Here is a 24869-nt window from a genome sequence, read left to right as displayed (position 1 = left end):
TTTTAGCTCAAAAGTTCAAAATTGAGGTACATTGCGCAACACTCCATCATGAGACATCATTGCCTGTGTGAGTCATTTCCCGCTTGCTGACATCTCAGTTCTCGCGTGGCTGTCAGTCCCTCAGGGTTCTTTGTCTGTTCCTCACCTTTAGCAGTGTTCATGGCCATAACAGTGAGTATTTTGTGCATTATTTTGTTAAGTATTATTATTTTGTATTATTTATATGTATTAATTCAGAACAAACTCACTGAGAGTAATGAAACTGACTCTTGATTAGATCTATTTTCTTGTCCTACATTTTACACAATTCCAAAATTGCTATCCACAGCGTTACTTGATACATGTTTTGAAGTGTTTAAAATCGGATTACTCAGAGTACTGAATTTTAAAAAAAAGCATATTAATGATCACTGATATCAGTTTTTCATGAAATCACTAATGACAAATCTGAAACTTTGCTAGAATCGCCTGGGATGTTTAAAAAAATACATGCTAACACTAACAACCTGAGTGCCTTTAAAATTTCCACCATTTTGGATACTGAGTAGTGTTTACAAACTATATCGCACATGAATACAGGGTACGCGAATTTTATTCTTCGAAAGTTCTGTTTGTTTCAATAATATTCACATAAATATTGACATATTGAGTATAGTACACCACATCTGAAACTGTTACACAAGTGTTACTAAATGTAGGCATAACTGTCGCTTGCTCCAAGGTGGTACTGAGGCTAAGCCCATGGATGTAATTCTATCCTTCCAAGAGGCGTGTCTAGATAAGCCTTGTGAAATACCATTCCCATTCCCCTCCCCCTGTGGTTATCTTTTCTCTAGCCTCTCTTGCTATAATTGTCCGAAATTATCTTCAGTGTTTCCTGACACTTGCAGGCTCTCTAATTTAGTTCTAACTGTTAAAGAGCAGTTAATATCATAATTTTCGGTGTTCATGATATGTTTATGTACTTGATAAGTAAAACTTAAGTAAAAACACGATTTTAATAACTAAAAAGAATGTTATTGTTAAGCACCACCATATGGGCCATTACTGAATGATAATGCCTGACTCCACATGTAAAAATATGATCACAATATTATAAGGGACTAAGCCCCAAAACACACCTACAAATAATAAGCTGAGATGATTTGGATGTAAGCATATTTATAACGACATTTAGAAGATAACAGAATGACACCCGATGACGAGTTATTCCATTCATTGAATCAAAGTGACTCAGATGTTTGTGAAAATTATTAGGGTTATGATATGATGAAAGTAGATAGATGTATTTATTATCATGAGATCTGAACTATTGATATTTATTAGGGAAATAATCCATCTATTAAGACACAGTAATGATTTTTTACATATTCACTGCTCACACTATTATAACGAAAAAAAGCAAAACATGTATATACAGTGCAAATGCATTATACTATTAAAACGTAATGCCATGTTCTAATCATCTTGTGCTTTTGAATAATATTTGATCTTAAAGATAAATCATTCTTTTTTCAGACGCATGCTGCCACTGGGGCAGATGGGGGAAGTGCAAGTCTAGAATAAAGTGTTTCTTAGTAATGTATTATACTTGAATAAATGGTTCAGTTTAAACAAAATAAGCATCTCTATTATGTGTTACCAAGGCTCAAAGTAGAGTTTCACAAAATCCAAACCACATATTTATAATTGCCAAAACAATTTTTAGAATTGCTGATGGTCACTTGACCTTTTTTCAGCATTGCCAATTTAATTCTAACATAAACAAGGAAAAGCATAACTTTTAGCCCTGGATATTGTTATGAGCATGGTGACAACAACCAAGAAACCTAATACAAATATTTATCCTCAGACTATTGCACTCAATGAGGTATATATGCCTGCTATTCTATACGAAATATGATTCTTTACTAGAATATACTAGTATCCTAACAGAAATGTTCTACATATATACCCTGCACATACATATATATATATCCAAAAACTATAAATAACGTTGTGACGTTATGTTTATGACATCACAAGGACGTTATTTTTGGGTCGTATGAACATAGAAAATAACATTCTGAGGACCTGTTTTCGACTCCACACAAGGGACGTTATATGCTGATGTACTGGAGACGTAAACGTAACGTTGTGACAAGGTCTGTAAAACACCCTTGATCAAGGTAGCAAAACATTCCACTGGAGATAAAAGATACATTTAATGTGATGGTAATGGTGCATTTCTTCAAAATCAAAGTGCAATAAGATGGCTTATTTGTATCAAACTGATCAGTAATCTCATATCTAGACTGAAGTATTACCATACATATTGCTACAATGTCACAAAGCTATGTATTGTAAGAATCAGGTATCTACACCATAATCATAGTGAATTTGCATTTAAGCAAATGGACACTCAAACAGTTTCTGGAAATTTATTTCAAACTAATGTGGAAGTCAATCAGTGAGTACTGTCACTTAAATACTATTTGTAGTAAGGCAACAAGCAGCATTGACATCACTAAGTCCTAATGAGGATCACCTTGACGCTGCTGTTTTTGTTGTTCAAGTAGCCGTTCAAGTGGCGATGGACCTGATGTTGACCATATTGACTGTAGAAAAACAGGAGAAAAGCAAATGAAATATGTAAATTTTTGTAATGCTCTGTGAATCACAGAGAAAAATAGATCACAGACACTGTAGCTTGCCTGGGCTATGTGTGTCTGTTAGTATAACTCCGCACTAATCAATATTTACAGATGGTCAGTAAATAATCAAGCCTGGACCAAACAATCCAGTAATCAACATCATGAATATGATGACATGTGCCAACCAAGTCAGTTGACAACAAAACTATAGCTTCTTTAGTTAGGCACATTTTTACAGTTTACAGAACATACTAGCATGCATGCATAATACAAGAGCACATATACAGATTACATGTGGATTATCAATGTGTTCTGTGCATTTTGTCAACAGACTTGATCTAAGGAAAATTAAACATTAAACAAAAAATGTTCCAGTATGAAAAGGTGAAATCATTGCTAATATTCACAGAACATGACCTCTACTACATCCCTTCTATTTTCTTGCATTCTCTGCTGTCACATCTATCCATAACAAAAGATTTCACAAGTATGCAATGCTTGGATCAGAACATATTAGTTAAACAATTTACCAATTTTGTAACAGTTTGAAATCACATAGTGAAACTTCAGTATAGCTTAATATTTTCTGTTTGTAAATCAGCAATGCAATTGCTTTGCAATAATTACACAATGCCATTTAGAAAGTGGTCAAATGCAACATATGTCATATTTGGGATTTCACTTTCTTAGTAAAGTGAAAAGTCTAGTACTTTTTGGGTTGATTCCCATACTGGATTCTAATCCGCACAATCGGAGTCAGGCACCTAATTGCCAGCACACAAAGTCAACCACCTAGCCTGCACAGCCACTGTTACTTCCACAAAAATGGACGTCGGACAACTGGTAGCCTAGACTGCGTACTTTGTGTACCCCTCTGATAAGTGTAAATTGGCACGGCTAGAAGATGCTTGTTAGAAGATGCTGTACCAGGTAGACTTTCTTCATGAAGAATGGAAAAGCTAGACTAGGTTAGACTACACTGTCCATATAGCACAACCAAGCGAAACCCCAGTAAGTCAGCATGACACAACTGATGAAGTTATGAATAGATGAAGAAATTCTGTTTTACAGCCTGAATGGCTAGCACTCTTTGGAAACTATTTAGCACTCTTTGGAACAATTTTGAGAAAAAAACTTCCCTGTACTGCAATTATGTATTATGCTATCTATTCACTTTTTCTTGCATCAAATGCAAGAATATGACAAAATATACATTACTGCAGTAGCCAACCTGTAAGTTCCCTTGACCAAACTGTTGGTGTTGTGTAATGTCTGTTCCAGGAGTGCTGGGGGAGGCTCCTGTGACCTCAGGTACACTATAGCATACATCAAAAGTTGTCTGGCCAGCCTGCACAATTTCAGGATCTGGGGAGTTTCTGATGCTGCTTGAGGCTGATGAGAAAGGGGAAGAACCTAAACCTGAAAAACACATCCATATTATGTATTCACAATGAAATTTAACAAACGGTTAATAGTATTCAAGTTAAGGGTTTGGTGATGATAACTGGGTGATGACAATACACATGGGTGTATAATATGCGTAATATTTTTACGTACAAAATTGCAAACCTCCCTTTATACATGCGTACAAACTGTTGACCCCCATCCACCTCTCCACAACAAAATGGGTGAATTCCCTTAAAATCATCATCACACATGCACATTTGCACATACACACAGATAAGTGTGGGTAAGGTTATCAACTCTCATCTATAAAAAGAGCTGAGAAGTGAGACGTGAGGAAACTGGATAACACAAACTTAGATTGTTAAGAATTAGAACTTACGTAATGGTTGCTTCAGAAAGATCCCTTTGCTGTACTGTGACAGAGACAACACGAACTCATCATAACTCATGAAAGTCATTCTCAAAATTTGTGCATATTTCATGAAGCAAAAGTTGGAAATTTTGCTTTCTTGCATTACTCTGAAATGTCATTGACTACATTCATTGTATTCAGGCTCTTTGAAGTATGCTATCGACGCCCACCTATACACATTGTCTTTCAAGTGTAGGATACAAGGTGTCTTCCTCAGGTTGGTTAAACCCCTCCATGTCCCCTAGGTCGATAAGCATGATGTTGAGACGATGACTGGCCATTGTTCTAATCTCTTGAGGGTACGCTTCAACTCAATGAGGTGTATGTTGTTGGGTAGGAAGATCTTGGCAAGTGATATCGTGTCTTCCACAACCACGGTGACCTCATGCACCCATGTGGGAGTCGGCACCCACCTCCACATAAACAGTGCAAATGTTAAACTGATGTCGTTTTGGCCACCAGACTTTGATTCCCTTCACGACTTTGACTTCTTCCTGTGATGGCTCTCCTAGGTATACTTGGATGACCAGCATGGAATTTGCTAGTAAATCTTCCAGGATTTTTATTATGCTGGCGAATTCAGACACCAACTGCAATGCCACATCGTCCTTGCCGGGTTTACTCGATAGCAAGTGTGTGGCCATGTTTGATAGAGGGCTGATGATTACACTGTGATTCTGTGTTGGGACGTAAGCCACAAGCAGGGTTCCGTTGTTCATGACTTTGTATAGGTAGTTGTCTTTGTTCTCCGTGAACACGTGGGGGGAGCTGAGACTAATGTGGAGAAACCAGTTGACAGTCAACACCGCCCTCATGTCGCTGTCTATGAAGACAAGGGAATGTGGCTCATTTTTGTCGATGACTGTCGTATTGCTTGCAACATCTTCTAAGTCGAGCAGTTTGCCTCAGAACGACAGGTGTACAGTCCATCTATCATCACCAATGCGAACCAGGTCAAACCTAGTGTTGAGAGCTGCACCTGATGTATTGACTATATCTCTTAGGTTTCTACCGCCACCACCGATGACTGGGACTTCAACCTGTTTTAAATGTTGTTTCTAAACTGCAACACTTACAATTTACCCTCTACTCCGGGGTCGTCGAATCCGCGTGTGTCCCCGAGGTGGGAGATTCCCACATTGACCCATTTTCCAGGGGCTTGTGCGCTGGTGATTTTATATGCAGTATTATGCTGAGGTATCCTTTATTCACTGGATTATGTTTTGTATGTAAAATCGATATTACCAACTCATGGATGGTGCCCTAAGTACGCTTCTTGTATTGCTGTGGTGAAAACGACTCGGCTCTTCAGTGGTTGTACTTCTCCGTTTTCACAGGCACAGCCCGCAGAATCGTGGAAAGGTAGCCCACTTGAATGTTGTCTGTTGTGCTCAGCTGACCGAGACGAATGCATAGCACTTGGTATGGCACTAGGCTGGGTAACTTTGCGCCAACGATGTTGTTGTTGGTTTTTACTCATCCGGCGGCAGCACGAACAACCTAGCCAATGCCCGGCTGAGCCTCAGGAGGTTTATTCCGTTGTTGGTTAACACGACTGTACCATTTGAGTCATTTATCTTGAGTTCGTCTCCAAGTGGTTTGAAGACCTCGTTGCTTAGCGAACACATACTGTAGTAGCCGTTGGTTATCTGGTCACGGGTGCCACTGATATGTTGTTGTCGTTGATGTTGGTCCATAGCGGGATGTAGGTGATATCGCAGGGCACGACTTCGAGTTGACCAGACGTGTTATTGATCGCACACATCAGTTGAACGGACTCACCATTCGTTTAGTGTCATGTAAATACTGGAAGTATATTGATATAATATGTACTTAAAAATGTATAAACTGGGGATGTTTTATCCTAAAAATGACAACATGAAAGCTTCCGACTTCATACACATGAAAATGGTGGTTGATGCGGATGGTTTGCATTTCAGAGCCCGATTCATGGATGTGTTTGGACATTATGGGTTTTTGGTCATGAACGTGGTAACGGTCTATGCATGGTTTAGCAACCCGATGCAATTCTGGCAGAATCAATTCATTTCATGTGTGGTGTGCGACGACTGGATGTGGCTTGATGTTGACATACACTAGACGTGATGAACTGAGTAAATCTGTGTTTACGTTTCATGCCTACTACCATATCAGGTGTATTCTCAAAGAAATAAGCACAACAATACCTCATGATAAGGCGTGGAATGCAATAAACAATCCGTACAATAGAGGGACATATGAACGAGTTAGCAATGAATTCGGTATCGATCTGAAAACGGACTGGTGTCGAACCACGGATTAGGCATTCCAATCATTCACACGAGCCTCTCATGAAAGCCAGCTATGATGTGGCAGTAAAGTGGGGTTGCAAGTCATATCATTATTCAAAGACAAATGAGTGGGACGACGCAAATGAGAATTCACAAAGGGATGGTGGGTTACAACAATGAAATAGTCATCGCCACTGCTGGCTTGTGTCTCATTTGGTTACAAATTCCTTAGCGGCCACGTACACCAGCCCTGCCACAGCGACGATGCATGCCTACAGATTTTGACCAAGCCACGTGGCAGCCAAGATATAATACTACCAAGGATGCCGGGCAGGGCTTCGACGGCCTCAGCTGTGAGTTTAGCCAGGGGTTTACCGAGGGATTCTTTTTATCCAGTCTCTAACATTACCAGTTGCCATTGGTGTGGGTGTACCCCCGCTATAAGAGATAAGACTAGGGTCGATATGATGAAGCCAAAATTTTGTCAGAACGTTGGCATTGATGATCCCTTGCTCTCGGAAGAGGATTCGGATCCTGTTGGCCAATGTGGTGTCTTCATTCAGGACTTGATCGATGGTTTCCTGTATGCAGTTGATCTGTGATTGAAGATGTTCCCGGTTCAAGGAAGTGGAATCCAACCAACTTAGTCTTTCATCTTTCAACCTTTTCATTCTTTCCTTAATACGACACTTCATATCCTCGTCTTCCACGCACGGTTTCCAATGCATTGTCTAACCCTCTCAGTTCTCGATTAAGGAATTCGAATCCAGGGTAAGTGTTTGTCCCAGTACATGGTCAATATTTCTTAAAGGCTGTCTGATGCTTGTTTAGCACATTGGGATATATCACCCTCACTGCTGAGTTCGGCCCTGGTAGCTTGCAGTGTTTGAACTACATTCAGAGGAAGCTTAGGCCGTGCACACCATAATCTATCATGTTCAATTCCTCATGGATAAAGTCGGCACCATGGTGACCGGCTATCATCGACAAAACAACAATTTTCTTGTGTGTTTGTTCAACAGATCAATCAGTCGTAGAATACCCTACTCATCGATGGGGACCTTTGAATAGTCTTGGTAGGGCAGCCCGATGTAGTTTCTATCGCATTTCAAACCATAATCATCTGCGGATATGTTTAAAGGTGTTCGCTGATGGAGGATGCAAACGAGGTCTCCTGATCGTCACCACTTAGGGGTGTGGGACCCCCCACCTGAAAACCATCCATCTCATAACCGCCTTCAGCCATTATTAAATATTAAACTTATGCATATAACAAATATATGGGAGAAAGCTAGATCCTTTCCGAAGGCTAAGAGAGCCTCTAGTCATCAAAGCCGTGTGTCATTCGGTAACCATCACCAACAATCTGAACAAGATCAATTGGAATGAAACACTGCTGTTTCAATTCCCCAACCTTGGTGAGAATGACATCATAGTGCCCGGCACAACACGACTTTTGTACAACATCATGTTGGCTTCCAGCAATGACAAATGCGAACTCGTGCGGAATATAGGTCGCAGTATAGTCAAGGAAACCTGGGGCCACCATCCCAGCGGCAACAAGGTGCTGAGCATAAATGACAGCGACATGTTTTACTGCTACACGGATCTCTGGAAAAGCAAGGGCAAAGCATTCAGGTCTAAAAGTTGTGTGTTGGATACGCTTTCTCACAAGATCAGTCCGACAATATCTGGGAGTCAGACAGAGCCATTGCTGAAGCATACAGAAATCAATTTTGTATTCCGCTGGACTTCGAGTTATTAACGGAACAGGCACCTTTCTACCAGGCTGTGCTGGGCGATCATTGGAATAAGAGCTCACGTTTAACGACTACACCAAAGTTGTGTGTACATGGTCACTAGCCCCAAGCTGGCTAGGCAGATTCAAAACCTGGAGTACTCCGGAAGGCTGTCCATCCTCTACGATCACACGTCATAGAACAAAGAGACACATTGTGGAACATCAACGTGCCAGCACGATCGAAAGGCATCTTGGTAATTTCAGTGGAGGAATACATGCCATTCCAAAGAGACAGCGAGAAGTTTTTCAACCCTGAAATCACGAAAGTGGAAGTGACCATCTAGGGCGATAAATTGAACGGCAGTGGACGTCGCATTGATAATTGCAGCGAGGGGACAACCATCCAGATTACCAAGAAGCCTCAAACAGCTGGCAAGTTGAAATTTTATCTGTACAACATTATGGATGCGCAACTTAATACAGACAATGGGAGATTCATGCAAGCCATCTACTAGTGTGGTGGAGGATGACCCCCATACCACCATGAATAATTGAGACATACAGCACATAGTGTGTGGACAGACGGGATGCAGAAAAAAAGTTTACTTGCTGGATTTGGTGGAAGGCTACTACCAGGATGTGTTTGATAACATTGTTAACACGTGCCCTACTTTACACATAAACAGGACATACATGGAAAGACCTTGGGTGATGACGGACCCTGACGTGCAGAAAGTCGACCTGGGAACATGTCTGCAGGACTGGTTGAAGGCTTACCATATGAAATTTAATAGGGAGGCGACTTTAGTCATACTGGATGACTGCAGCGCTAATTGAGAGATAACGAAAAAGAGAGACATGCTGTCGTATTTGGCCTTCCCCGGTCGGCATGCAAATCACAGCATCTGGGTGCTGACGCAGAAGTTCAACTCGGCGTTGAAAAAGCTGGGATTCGTTCGAGGAGTGTATGAGAGACAATGATGTAATGGACAAAGAAAAACGAGAACATGTTGAAACAAGCATGCTACCAACCACTGGACTATAGGGTGTTTTAGCAAATGGTTAGCAATGGTTAGCAATTAATTGTTGCAGTTTCATTGGGATGGCTGTTTTTAAAGTGCTTGTCATGTGCAACTTAACCTTTACCTTGCTATGTTTCGCCTGTGTATGTTATTTTATTATCAGATTTAAAACTTCCTTGGTACATTATCAGATGGAGTGAGATGAACTGCTCAAGCAACTGTTGGCGGAGCCTTCCGGACAGGAGCTGGCTGCAAGCGAGAGAAACTGGTAGCGCTGGCAGTTAGGGGTAAAGCCAAACAATACTTTGGAGACTACACTCACACTAAAATTTTAAAAATGCCAGCCGAAGAAATCGATAAGCTGTGTGCGAGATACGAGGCTAGACTAGGATTGGCTATGACCCAGATATACACTGGTTTGACGTCGTACGTACTTCCCATCGCACTGGAGCATCGACTTTCCTTGTTGGAGGATTTAGAGAAAGATCTGTTTATCGAATAGGACTTGGGCTCTGTCACCTGTGTGCAGTATCTTTTTGGGCTCGGTGACGGCGGTGATTATCACGGCAAAGCATTGTCAATTTAAGGAGAGAAAAAATAATATTAGTAGTATAAAACATTGAGCGGGGGAAACCTCGAGGTGGAGACCCCTCCACAGGGGAGTGAGGGAAAGCCCTCGATGACCCCAAAGCATGGGGTTTAGGGTACCCCCATTGTCACCAGGAAGAAGACCCAAAGAGGGTAGCTACTGAAAGGAAAGGTAGTTTAGTCAAATGTGGTGTATCCCCACATCCCTAATGGGGAGTAACCCAACCACTCATGTGGGGTGCAGGCACAATAGCATTTTTATATTAATATATATATATATAATAAAAGCGGTGATACCTATCAACAACATAGGGATGGATATCTCCGACCACTCCACAACCAACAGGGGGTATGGGGGTATCCCCCCACTAACCCGCACATCATGTTATAAAAATATATTTTTCTACATCATACACAAAATGTCTGAGGGGAAAACGTTCGTCAATAAGCGCATACCACGCCGCTGTGGTCTCTGGTCTAGCAGTAGGGTATGCCTGGTTGACTAAACTGGTGCTTAACTCATTAAGGCCGAGAGACGCACATGTGGGGCAAATTAATTAGCTTCTCACAGCGAGAGCCACTTATTGGGGGTTACAAAAAGCACCTCTTATTCAGCGAGAGCCGCATATTGGGGGTGATAAAAAGCAACCCTCTTTCAGCGAGAGCCGCATAGTGGGGGTTCTAAATTTTAAATTCGTATTGTACCTATTATTTCATTCAATTTAGCAGTAATGATCAAAGATTAGCTTTTCTTACGAGAGGTTACTTTCTGTGGTAATCAGAAGAACTATTAATGTGTTTTGATAACAATTGCTTGCAATGTCGGGGGCTTATACAGGCAAATAAACACGTCTGCAAGAAAGGGGATTATGAGACGTTGTTACAGGAGGTAAGTGTTTGTTACTCGTCACTCGAGTGAATACTAAGATACTCTGTTTGCACATTGATTGAATTAACGATGACAAGGTTACAAAACCTTTTTCTAAATTAAATCATTCATTCATTCATTTTGAGGAGTCCACTGTCAATCTTCTGAAATTCGTTTGCTTTCAAAAGAAATATAAGTATGCCCATCTTCATAAATATTTGGGGAGATTCAACTGCAAGTGTATACATCACAATAAATCAGTATAGTGTAACTTATTTTAATTCTATAATACATCTACTTGAATTGTGATATTTATTCGTAACAATGTGCAGATTATATTGAAACGTTCAGCAAGCCATTATGTTTGATGTACAAGTAGTGTGCACAAAATGTATATGCAAATAAATACTCTCTCTACTCAATGGTTGGATTGGGTTATCTGGGGTAAAAATAATCTGATTGTAGCGATTTGAGCGCTTTAAAGAAAAATAAACTCAAAGTGCTTCTTAGTCCTACGTGTACACTTCAGGCATCCTTACAATTGTGTATGTTCACGATACACAAACTTTTTCATGATAGCTAGAGTTGATAAAACCGAAATCCAGCATATCGATTGGTCAACGATCTAACCAATAGTCAATCTGTATCCAAGCTGTCTAGTGACCGAACATGCTCTTCAGAAATTTAGCCCACGCCCCATTACCTGTCATTTCCTCTGTGACAGGTATCTCATGATACAATTGGTCATAGAAATGAAATCAGCCACTATATTGAACAGTTGAGATACAAAACGCCCTATTCGGGAACTTTGATGACGCCCATCCCGTGACCCTTTGTCTTATGTATGTGCAAGGAATAGCATTATACAATATGCATACATGTATGTTCGTGTGATAACGTATATTTTCTGTGTTAAATCTAGATGAACCAAAGTGACAAACTGTGAATCTGTTCCATGTAAGTCACACATTAGCTTATAAGTACTTACCTTAAAATATTCAGTATATACTAGCAACGCATCAGGGAAAATGCTTCTGTCATAGAAGATTATTAGGCATGTGCGTAAATTCTTCTTTACTGCGACTGACATAGATGTTTTGAACAATTTAACCTCACACAATGATATGAGAGGGACAATTTGTTTAAGTGTGTCTTACATACAAAGAATACAAACATGTGTTAAGAAAATACACATGCACCAAGACTATTAGGCACGAGTGTAAATTTTTCTTTACTATCATTGACATAGACGTTGTGAACAATTTAACCTAACACAATGATATGAGAGGGACTATTTGTTTAAGTGTGTTTTACATACAAAGACTACAAACATGTGTTAAGAAAATACACATGCCACCAAAAGTCTACAAGAGAAAGTGTAATAAAATTACGTAAAACGTTACATATATGACATGTATTCACTCCTGCTTTCTTTCAACATATACCTTTACAACGCAATTAAACAATTAAACAATCACGACTTGCTCGTATGACAAGACAGTTTCCTGTAATCCACGAAACCAGCCAGGGATATCAGGCCACAGCCGGCCAGGCAATCAGCACGGGGTTCCAGGTGTTGATCAGTGAAGTGGCTCTCGGGCTTAATGAGTTAAACAAACGGCTATCAAGCTTGATTTCAACTTGCAGGATATGGCAATACTTACTATGAACCTTGGTATGGCATCCTCATAAAACAAGCCATCATATCAGAAAATATTTTGAAGTAACCATATATATATATATATAATGGCTATGATAGCTATGAAGGTCAGCAGGGTGGTAGCAAACACCCGAGCATTTTCCGGTAGCAATTTCCACTTCTCTAAACTACTGGAGTCCAACATGGCCGAGACAAAGGCAGAACGAAAACGGCATAATATAGCCGTGGAGAAACTGCAAGCCGTGCAAGCCAAGTAGGCTACAAAATGTGTGCAGAGACTCAACTACAATAACGAACAACTCCAGTAAGAGAACCACGCCATTCCAACATTCAAGAATGTTGACAATGCAACGATAGTATACTACCAGCTAACCGGTAAGCAAGTTGAACCACTCCACGAGCCAACACTTGCTCAGTACTACACACCATCACCAGGGCAAAAGGACAGGGAATTGATCTTCATCATGCTTGGCCTAGCGGAAACTGTGTGTGCAATTAGACTAACTACTCATATAAGTATACCAAACTGAGACAACCTGCACCATATCGATGCAGATACTTATGCGGAAGACAGAGATCTGCAGCAGGGGGAGCATGTGTGAAGGCTACTGCTGTTTTCACAGGAGAAGCAGGCTCCCGAATTACATGTGTTCCGTGTGTGGTATTGGAGTGAAAGGCGACTATTGCCTGTGCAAACCACATGGAGCAAACGTTGTTTGAAATAAGCTTATCTACAAATGAACAAATGGCTACAAAAAAGAAAGCAGACGTCTCCTCAGAATACAGGTGTAATCACCCTATCAGAGATTTGTTCTCACCTATGTCTAATAATGGACTAATGGCGAGCTGAATATATATCTTTGACTGATGCCGAGCATCTGATTGTTCACAAACTTAAAGAATTGGGGCACGGCATTTATCAATTGACTATTGTTATAAATGAAGATATCTTCAAAGAGTATTTTTTGACTGAATTAATTGTTGATGATTTACATATGTGTACAGTCGGCTACTTAAATGACATGATAAGACAAGGATACGACACTGAGTCCATAATCGATATCGTAGCTGGTTACTCCTGAATGAGTAGACTAGAGTTATTTAGATCACTCTGCGGTAAAACGGTAACAACTCTGAGTGAAAGAGTTAGGGCTGGCAGGTAATTCTAGCATTAAGAAAGCCACCCTAATCGAACGGATTAACAACCCTACGGTAAAACAACTGACCCTGTGAAACAGCTCAAATGGGAGGCTAAAGAGCTGGGGTTATTTGGTTATTCCAGTCTGAGTAAGCCAGAGCTAGTCAGACGATTGTGTCAGCATGGAGCTGTTGATCTATTGTTCATGCACACTGAGCTGTAGGTAAGTATCTGAGAAGTTGGCACATGCATGTTGATAAAAACATAGACATCGCTGACATCAAGCCATTAATTGCTGACAAAGTTAAGGAGGAACTAAACGATTTGGGGAGTATAAAGTTTCAAATCACAGTGAAAATGTCACTTGATAAAGAGCAGAATGGGGTCACTGAGTACATTCAGCCTTACTTCGAGGCAAGCAAGAAGTCGTGACTGCCAAGACAACTATAGACGGTAACAGACAGTATCGATAACAGTTTTCAACAGATACAAGAATACCTAGAACGCCACACACACATGGGTTACAGGTGGGCCATGGATAAAATGAAAGAGGTATATCTAGACATAGCTAAATATGTGCTGTTCAGAGGCCAGTCATACTTAGACTTGCCTCCCTTCTTCAAAGCAAAACTTGACATGGTCAACATCAAGAGGAGACGATTGTATGAGGTTAGCTATCAGGTCAGCCTTGTTTCCAGCTGACACCCATTCACACAGGCTGTCTGGCTATCTGCACGACAATGGACTCAACTGGAATGGTTTAGAGGAACTAAACACCACATCCCAGATCGATAAAATAGAAAAACAGAACACCCACATAACTATCAACGTATTCAGTCACGAAGGTAAAACAGTCATCATACTCAGAATAAGTCCTTTTGTGTATAAGTCTGATCTTAAAACAATCAACATATTTATGATCCAGCGAGTTGAAAAATATCACTACGTGTGGATAAACACCTTAGCAGGCTGCTGCACGACCACTCCAAATACGATGGGAAAAAAACACTTTTGTGCACGATGCCTGCACGGCTTCACAAGAGCTGATTTATTAGAATCACACCAGGAGGATTGGCAGACAGCCAGATTGGCAGACGGCCATACGAACCGACATGCCCAAGGGAGGTGACAATATCCTAAAATTTGACAACCACAAGAATTAAATGCCAGTGCCTTATGTCATCTACGTCGACTTCGGAGCCTTGATAAAAAATGTTAATGTGGGGGGTACACCACACACACAAAAAACGAAGGAGCATGACGCCTGCAGATTCGGATGTGTGGTTGTCCGATGTGTAAAACGAAACGTCCAGCAGTGTACAGGGGCCCTGGCATGGCTGAAAAGTTTCTAACATGTTTGCAGACTGAAGAGAAAACTATCAGAAATGCACTGCGCACAGTCACCCCCATGTGTATGACTCAAGGCAGCCAGAGAGCTCACGGCCGCAGCACTCATTGCCACGTGTGCAATGGTCCTCTGAACGGCAATTCGGTGAGAGATCACTGCCATGTCACTGGTAAGTACAGAAGCGCCGCTCACAATACATGCAACCTCATGCTAAGAATCAACATGAAGGAATTCAACATCACCGAGGTGTTTCACAACTTGAGAGGGTATGACTCTCACCTGATCATGCAGGCTATTTCGAAGGTAGACGGCAACCTGACATGCATACCAAACAACATGGAGAGATATATTTTTTTCTCACTGAATGGCCTGAGGTTCATCAATTTGGCACAGTTCCTCCTGTTGTCACTCAACAGTCTGGTCAAGGCCAACGACACCTTCCCCATCACCGATCGATACGCAGACACAGAGACATGACCACTGCTGATGAGGAAGGATGTGTACCCATTCGAGTACATGGATAGGTGGGCCAAGTTCACTGAAATGTGGTTGCCTCCCACTGACCGTTTCTATAGCATGGTGTCTGACACGATTAACATATGGAATAAACTGGGCTGTAAGAATCTGGGTGACTACCATGACTTATATTCGAAAACAGACATGTTATTGCTGACTGATGTATTTGAGATATTTAGAAAAACATGTTCGAATCAATATGGCCTGGATGCAGTATGGTACTATTCATCATCCGGTCTTTCATGGGATGCCCTACTGAAAATGACTGCTGTGAAATTAGAACTGTTCACCGATTACGATATGCATCTGTTTATCAAGAATGGGTTAGGTAGTGGTATTTCCATGGCCTCTAAACGCTACTCCCGTGCCAATAGCAAATATGTGGAAGGCAACAACTCTAAGAAACCTACCAAAAACCTACTCTATTTCGATGCTAAAAACGTGTACGGCTTGGCAATGAGTCAATATATACTGACGGGCAGATTTGAATGGTGTCCGGTCTCTGACTGGAAACTGCCTGACCGGCAGGTCTCCAACAGGAAATTAGGCTGTCTGGTGGTTATGAGCATTGCACCGGATTCAAACGAAGGCTATATCCTTGAAGGGGATTAGGAATACCCCAAGGAGTTACACGATTCTCACAAACAGCTACCCCTTGGCTCCCGAACGTTTGAGGTTTAACCAGGATTGGATGTTTGAGTACATCTGGACACCTGGCAAATGTTGAAAAACTGGTGCCAAATTTATTGAATAAGACCAAGTAGGTCTTTCAGTATCGTAATTTGCAGCTGTATCTATCATTGATTATGAAGCTGACTAAAGTACATAGAATACTGAAGCTCGATCAAAGCTCTTGGATGGAGCCCTACATCAGAATGAACATGATTCCTGGGAAAAACCTCTACAAGTTCATGAAAAACTCTGTGTTTGGTAAGATGATGGAGAACTTGAGGAAACGCGTGATAGTGAAGCTGGTTAGATCAAGTGAGGAAGACAAGCTAAGGAAACTGATAGCCAACCCGGCAAGATATTTACCGACGACCTAGTGACCCTACACATGAACCATCGGACCACGTCCTCAGATTGTGGTTTTGCCGTTGATTACACCATGCCAAACGTTCAGTCTTGTGTTTATCAGTGAGTAAGGGTCATATGATCGGATGACGTGCACGGAGTCCAGCGGACCTGAGCCTCCTTCGGATGGTGCTGGTTGAGAGACGAACACCCACTCTCCATTGTTCTCTGAAATCTTTGGCATTGGTCATGGGCCTGTGTCTCACTAGGTGAACTAGGGCACGGTCATCACGGGGAGTGGTCTTTCTCGGCCTTCCTGATCGTGGACGATCCTTGACGTAACCAGTGGCCTTATGTTTCCTTACAAGGTGACAGTGTGATTGATATTCAATCTGGGCCCAGTGCTGTGACAGGACGAACCAGCTCGATGCATACCAATAATCTGCCATTGGGTATTTTCAGAAAGCCTATGCCTCGTCATGTCCAAAAAAGTTCAATTTCAACACTGTTCACTTATTGATGCATCGATTAGAAAGCAATGAGAGTACTATATTATTTTTGGTGGTGCTTAATTAATGCTCATGTGTATATTAAGAAAGAGGCTACTTTCAAAACTGACAGTAACCTGATGCCTAAATTCTTCCTACTATCTGGACTGTCAATTGTTGCGCTACTGTAAGCAGTCCTTACCTGTGGACACCGCATACATCTTCCATGGTAGTATTTCTGAGATAATGGTTGGCAGAGATAGTAGTCTCTGATCTCCAAAAACAGCCTTCCATGATGGATGATGAGCAGTTAAAGCTAAGGCAGATGTTAATGCTGTAACTTCATGTGGGTTGGAAGTTCTTGGCGGAATAAATCCTAGAGCTATTGTTTGCTCATAACATGACTGCTCTTAGGAGATCGTAGTTCTGGAGACTTCTACAGATGTTGCAGTCAACAATGGAATAAATAGATGCTTAAAATTCCTTTGTCTTATGGCAGTTTGATTCAAGTAGATCTTCAATGCCCTGACTGGATATTATGATAAGTCCTGTGTCCCACTGGCTCCTAATATTGAAGATAATGTCAGAATGTTGAAATGTCTGGCTGGTTGACATGGGCTCACTTGCACAAAGCGATCTCAGCACTAAAATGATTGCAACTGCCATTCTCTAAAGATGGCCATAGTGCTAAGATTGCTTTGTGCATGTGGGCCCTGGCAGGTGATGTTTCGCTATATAATCTGATCTGAAGCTGATTAAGAGCCAAATGATGTCTGAAGTAAAATATAGTTCAACATGTACTTCCGACATTCTCATATTACTGACCATGATCATGGAACACTCTTGATGTGTAAGAATAAATCTGTATTGGCATGAACTACTCAGGAATTTTCTTTCTGCTGTATTTGTGTAGCACTTTGGTACAGGTAAATTTGTGAAGTGGGAACCAGCTGTACATACAACATATGGGAACACAGTAACACACAAAGTATTATACTCTGGCGTAACCACAAATAAAGCTTACAAGAGAGTATATCCTTTAAAGTGTCCAGTAGCTCTCATGGGGCAAAAATTTCGAAGACGTGAGGCTTTAATGATTGATAATCCCTTGTGTTATGCGAGTGGAATAGACCTCAACTCCATTGATCGCTGGTTCAATCTTCATGATGTGGAGTACCTCTAGTAGCTTGCGGTCTTTGTAGTCTGATTGGTTCTTTTCTAAGATTTTGATGTTGTTCCAGATGATGGTGTGGTTTGGGTGGTCTCTGATGTGGTTGGCAATGGCTGATTTGGAGTCTTGTTTTCTAACTGAGGTCTGGTGTTCCTTGACTCTATGGATGAGGGGTCTGGAGGTTTCACCAACATAGGTGTCGCCCCAGTCTCTAGTAGAATAGCCTCTGGTGAGGCAGTGTATGATACGCATTTAACTGGATTGGCATGAGCCTGCTTTGTGTGTGGATGTATGAGTAGATTGGCCAGTCTGGTTCTCCAAACCATGTTCCTGAAGCCCACTAGGGCACGACCAAATGTTGTCATAAGCGATCTGAGTGATCTTGTATACAGTCTGTTTACTGAATGCGAATGTGGTGACTTGTACATAGGAGAAACATCCCGACCCCTCAACCTGCGAAGCAAGGAACATCAGACATCTGTCAAGAAAAAAAGGCTCCAAATCTGCCATTTCCGACCACATCCAAGCCCATCCAATCCATGCCATACTTTGGAACATCAGCATCCTAGAAACCAACCAGTCAGATTACAAGACAAGGAAACTCTTACAGGCAATAAACATCAAACGACTCAGTCTGACAGTCAACAGAGATCTAGGGTATTACATCCCTACAGCTTATGACAACTAATCAAACCTAATCAAGATTAACCCACCCTTGCTCAATGGCTTCGTCATCTTTTATCACAACAAGCCTCATGTTAACACACTATTGTATAAACTCACGTCCCTGCCATGTATATATTTCTCCTTGTGCATATGTTTAGCATCTTTTGCTTGATAATGGTGTTAGAATCTACACCGAATGGTCGCATCCACTGCTAGAACGAAACTGCAAGAAAGAAGTTGTCTATCCATAAAAGTCTTCACCCTCAGTCTTCAACAAGTACATTAAACAGACAAATTTATGTCAGTATTGAAGAATTATAACTGTGTATTCTCAAAAACATTATCCTGAAGGAGGATGTAATTTGAAGCATTAAAGGGAAAATTTCAAATCTGTATTTCATGATTTACATTTCATGTTTGTAAATAATAATAATGTACTCACTACGAGGTTCTCCACCAGCCAAAGATGGTACTTCCCATGGAGAACTACTAAAAAGTGAGTATGTTCGTGACTGAGGCACTGATTTTCCTCCTCCATTCTGACCATCTCTGAAAGTATGTAGAAAGTTTTTAAACACAACCTTAAGCAGACCTCATGCACTCAGCTGACATCATGGACCATATTTGGTAAGAAGTATTGAAAATAAACATGAAACAATAGTTAGCATGGTAAAAGTCATAATGGTAAGATTACTCTGTGCATGCAATCAATCATTATTCAGTACTTATGAGGCAACAGGCCTATAGTACTTTTATAGTCTGGTTCATAATTATTGAGAATTTTTCTTCTTACTTTGAGCTATACTAACACCTCAACTGATTCACTGATACTTAAAACTAAGTAATGGTATAAGGGAGGTAACTCATCTTGGCCTACTGAGTATAGTACAATTAGAGTTACCTCCCCTGAATTTGTAGCAGACGTCATTTTCCTCAGCACTGTCAACAATGTCTGCTGAAGATAAAAGAAGGTTGATTTTTTAGTTGTGTAATCAAGGAATTGATGATGTAAATACATTGGCAGAGAGAACAGGAACTCCTCTTTCTACTGTGTATAGGATTAGGAAGAATTTTAAAGAGGGAAAGGATTTGGGGCACCAGAAAGGAGCAGGGAGACCCAGAAAATTGGACTTCTCAGATCGCGTCCGGCTGAGAATTTTAGCGTCTAAAAAGCAAAGGGCAAGCATCTCCAACATCAGGTATGAAATGATAGAAAGGGGATCAACAGTTGTATCAAAATCTACAGTTAGAAGAAATTTGATTGATCTTGGATGGGAGAAAAAGACTGGAATTCCATCTCCTCTCATGAAACAAGAACATAAAGACAGGCGGCTTGAGTGGTGTTTGGCACATGAAAAATTTGACTGGGAAAATGTGATTTTTACTGATGAAAGCTCAATATGGGTATATCCCAATAATGTGAAAATATGGACAAAGTCTGCGTCAGCACCGTTGTATCGACGACCTAAATACAGCCCAAAGTTTCATGTATGGGGAGGGATATCCTTATTAGGAACGACCCCGCAGTGTGTGTTTGAGGGAAATATGACAAGTCAACGCTACACTAACATATTAGATAATTTTCTCCTTCCAAGTGCACATGTGTTTTATGAAAATGACTGGATTTTGCAGCAAGATAATGATCCTAAACACACCGCAAAACATGCCAAGCAGTGGTTTCAGGAGAAAAATGTGACTGCATTACCATTTCCTGCATATAGTCCTGACTTAAATCCCATTGAGAACATTTGGGGGATGATGAAGGAAAGTGTGAATCAAAAGGGGTTGACAAAAATTGAAGACATGAAGAGAGAAGTGGTCCGATACTGGGACAGCATAACTCACGAGACACTAACCTCTCTGACAGGAAGTATGCCTACCCGTCTTAGACTGTGCCGTGAAGCTCAAGGAGACTTGATAAAATATTAAATTGTTACCTACACAACATGAAAAGGTCAGTTCACTTTCACAATACATTCTCTTTTATCTGATTTGTTCTCGTTTAATAATATGAAATGCTTTAGCTATTCTCAATAATTTTGAACCATACTGTATATACACTACAACTGAGTAGCAGAAAAGCAGGTGTGGAATATTTACAAATTACAAATTTAAAGTAGATTTTCTTTGTATAAATGCAAAATAAATATACATTGACAGGTTTTCTAATTCAGTAGTGTTTTCACTTGTTAATAACATTGTCATTTTTATTTTATTTTATTTGGATGAGCACAATAGTAGGATGTTGGATATTTCTTTCTAAGGTTTTCATAGGTGGGACATATGAAAGGAAAATGGTATTCGTCTTCTACAACATTATTGTTACATAGGTTCCAAATTCTATGGTTATGAAGAATATTAATATAATGACCAGTTTCAATACAACTTGTGCGATGAGCAGCGAACATGAGATAAAGCTACACAGAATTTCTTTACAGTGATTTTTGATAAATAATATTCTTTGCATAGTTCAGATTTCCAATGTTTATAATACAGACATTTCAAGGACAGATAGATTGATTCAAGCCTTGTTTGTTGATAGATGTCTTTCATTCTTTGGGCAAGTGACATAATGAAAACGTTTTCTGGCTGGACGTATTTCCAGACATAACCGTTTTCCCATTTTTGTCATACATCATCATCATATTATAACATTTTTTAGGAAATCTGTGACATGGCATTTTTAACAAACGTAACCAGAACTTTACAACTTCGATAGTAGAATATATGTGTAACGGAAATCCGCCACTCACCGTACATCATAGTATTACATGTGTTTGATTTCATGTTGACTTATTTTTTTTTAGTCTGTGTATTACATCATGGACATATATTCCATGTAATCCATGTGTTTATGCATCTAGGCCTAATCATTCATAAAGCTGTTTGGAGCAGGTTGGAAGCAAGAACTTGTCAGGCAAATCCTATTTTGATGTTTTATCAACAATTATAATCAGCAGGTGTACATGTATGCCTACATGTGATCAGGAGATTCCCCTAAATACCTGTGTATTACACCATCACTGTTTGTTCCCGCGAGCACCTACTTTGAAGAGTACACATAAGTGGAAACTTGTGAGCTTGTTTCAAAGAACAGCTGAATAGACTGTTGTATCGTTAGGATAGCGTGTTAAAATAATTTTCAAGCTATCATCCAGTAATAAATTAGTGACCAGTTTCAGCAAAATGTAACCCGTTTTTTGCAGGATTTTGGATTTGAGAATTAACCTATTGCTCAAGGAAGGTCATTAGAATCATTGACATCAATTATTTATAATGAGTTTATGTTACAAGACATGTCTTTATGAATAACTTCACACTTCAGTATGGCACAATGCAAAACGCTAGTAAGTTTTTCTGAAAAAGATGATGTCAAATTGTTGCCAACCCATTCAAAGACAAGGGAAAATGACAAACAGCAGAAGACAACTTGACAAGTACATAAGGTCAAACTTCGGTCAAAAATCGATGCTAGGCGAGTTAGGGAGAGGATGCACTTGACCAAATCAAACAGAAAACTACAGATGATTTAAAGGAGCACTGATGCTGAGCAATTTCCGTGGACTGGTTGAAACGTTTGTTATTGTTTTTCTCCCGTGAGGACCCAGATGATATCCCAGAATTTGTGACTGGTTCGTGACTTCTGCTGCGCAGGCGTATGCACAATTGAGAGTTTAATTATAGACAAATCAACAAAGGTGAAGTCATTTTTACTTTATTACAAATGTATTATGAAAACTAATGAAACACTTTGAAGGTTAATCATCTGCTAGTTAATAGAAATAGTAAAAAACTAGTAGGACAGAAAAATAACGAAGCCAATGTACATCTTTGTATTTTGTCTCATAACCCTAATTAGTTTATTGTCATATTTGTATGATTTTGAAAATTAATAAAAGAACACACGGTCTGCTTATACTTATAGTAAATTTCTAACATGACTGTAACATTTAAACATTGTATAGACTGCCAATGTGGATCCTATTTCACACATGCCCTATGCGCGATCTAGTGTGTTTTCTGTCATATAGATTCTGCTGAATGCTTCAACAAATAAATTAAAACACAGTGCAAATAATGAATTAAAAACAGACTAATGTTATAGCAACAATGTCAGGCTACTACCTTGTTGAGGAATGTATCCATCAATATCCACATAAAAGAACGATATTCCATTCATCTGAAGCTGGTAAATAATTCTGCTCTGTGTCGTGTGTCTAATTTGCGAAAAAGTGACACATCGTTTCACATTCTTGAAAACCTGATAAACCTCTCATTGGTCACCCAAGACAGCACACCTGGCAACTAACTGTATGATGTCCGCCATTTTAAGTAATGTAGTTAACAAATAATAAGCAATCAATCAAGGGAGTAGTCAGTATAGATTAGTACATCAACACACACTGCCTTTTGACAAATCTGTTGTAGTAGATAAAGGCAATTAATCAATCAGTTTTTGTAACTCAGCTGATAAACCCTCTTGCATCACTTACACCCACATATTACATAACGTACAATACATTTGCAACTACAGACCTTAATTTATAGTGTTGAGTATTTACTCCAGACAGGAGATATACCAAATGGGAACCTTTGTTGAGTAACCTGAGTGGTGTTACCACTAATTATAATTGTTATAAAATCATTAACTGACGATCAAGAGAATGATGACAAATAACATGTGTAGGTTTACACCATCAAACGCGAGTTGTAATCTCTGTGTCACATGCAGCCTGAAAACATTTATGGGCCGAAACTGTTTTGAGGATTCCAACAGAACTTCGTTACATAAGAAATATGTACAGGTGTAATCAGTGTTTTTTACATAAGAAAATTTTCAGATTTCTCTACCAATGGCAATGTCATTGTTTTCAGTTCACGAATTCAAATAAATCAACTGTGTGTTTTTATTATCATAGATAATAAACCAGGGTAGCTACCATAGCTACCAAAATTTATGTATGATAAATGCTATCACAGCTGGGCCAACACTCAAAACTATCTAAATATAAAGCTTTGCAATCTTTCGGACTGAAACAAATGGCTTGCTATGTGCCTGTAGACGTCATATTTTCACATAACATGATTCAATACTACTATCGAGGTAAAAAACACAGAAATAGGATCAAATTGGATCAGTCACTATACCATCCAAGCATCCCAAAAAAAACCCACACTGCTGGGATATTTTGTTACTTTGTTATTTTGTTATTTTGAAATAATGGCATATGATGGGCATCTGGCCTCCTGACTGTTTAGGTGAAGAAATTCTGCTAATATGGACTGGAGCCCAGTCCCTTTGTCCACCACGGTCGAGGGAGCAGGCGCTGACCAATTTGCTGTTTGGTTTCATAATTAGACCGTTGGCAAGAAACATTATTCACTCCGCATCAGTGCCCCTTTAAGAAGGTAATAAATGGTATTTAACATCAAATCATCTCCTGCATTTAATGTATATCTTATATACTATAGGCTATAAAATTTCAGTTATAACATAGATTAGTTAAAATCAGACACCAATATAACAAAAACAGTCCCAATCTATTTAATCATGTCGTAAACGTTCCCTCTGGATTATGGTTGCCTGTTTCTTGAGGGTGACACAGATATACAGAATGAAAGAGATTTAAAGTTACTACATCAAAGCTATCCCTAGTGGTACCCTCCTACATGGTTATCTCCATTAGCCGAGATGCCACAGCAATGTTCATCATCAGTGGCATGCTAGACCATTTCTCCTTCATCTTGCCAAGCACTTTCTTGTTGACGGTGAGGTCGCTGGTTTCATACAGGCGTACAGGTTTTCTTCATGTCCTGGTGCTGGTCCTATGTGTGTGAATTTCCATTAGCAGGGAATACATATCCGTTCAAAGCACTTCCCACTGTTCCTGTATTACTTCATGAAGTGGATGTAACACAAGTCATAC

General features: G+C 40.0%; 1 protein-coding gene across 2 annotated transcripts in view; it reads right to left on the bottom strand.

The window, feature by feature from the left end:
• Positions 1-2436: 2436 nt before the first annotated feature.
• Positions 2437-24869, bottom strand: part of LOC137273701 (nonsense-mediated mRNA decay factor SMG7-like) — a 523786-nt gene continuing 501353 nt past the window's right edge. For both annotated transcript variants that reach the window (XM_067806500.1, XM_067806501.1), the window contains exons 22-24: positions 19385-19491; positions 3865-4052; positions 2437-2597 (exon numbers count right to left, since the gene is read on the bottom strand). In XM_067806500.1, the coding sequence (XP_067662601.1) occupies positions 2514-2597; positions 3865-4052; positions 19385-19491 (379 nt within the window). In that variant the 3' untranslated portion in view covers positions 2437-2513. The remainder of the gene's footprint in view (positions 2598-3864; positions 4053-19384; positions 19492-24869) is intronic.

The sequence above is a fragment of the Haliotis asinina genome, chromosome 2 (assembly GCF_037392515.1).
Source record: "Haliotis asinina isolate JCU_RB_2024 chromosome 2, JCU_Hal_asi_v2, whole genome shotgun sequence".
NCBI classification, from domain to species: domain Eukaryota; kingdom Metazoa; phylum Mollusca; class Gastropoda; order Lepetellida; family Haliotidae; genus Haliotis; species Haliotis asinina.
Note: the sequence above shows the minus strand (reverse complement) of the source record. Positions and strands in the feature narration are given on the sequence as shown.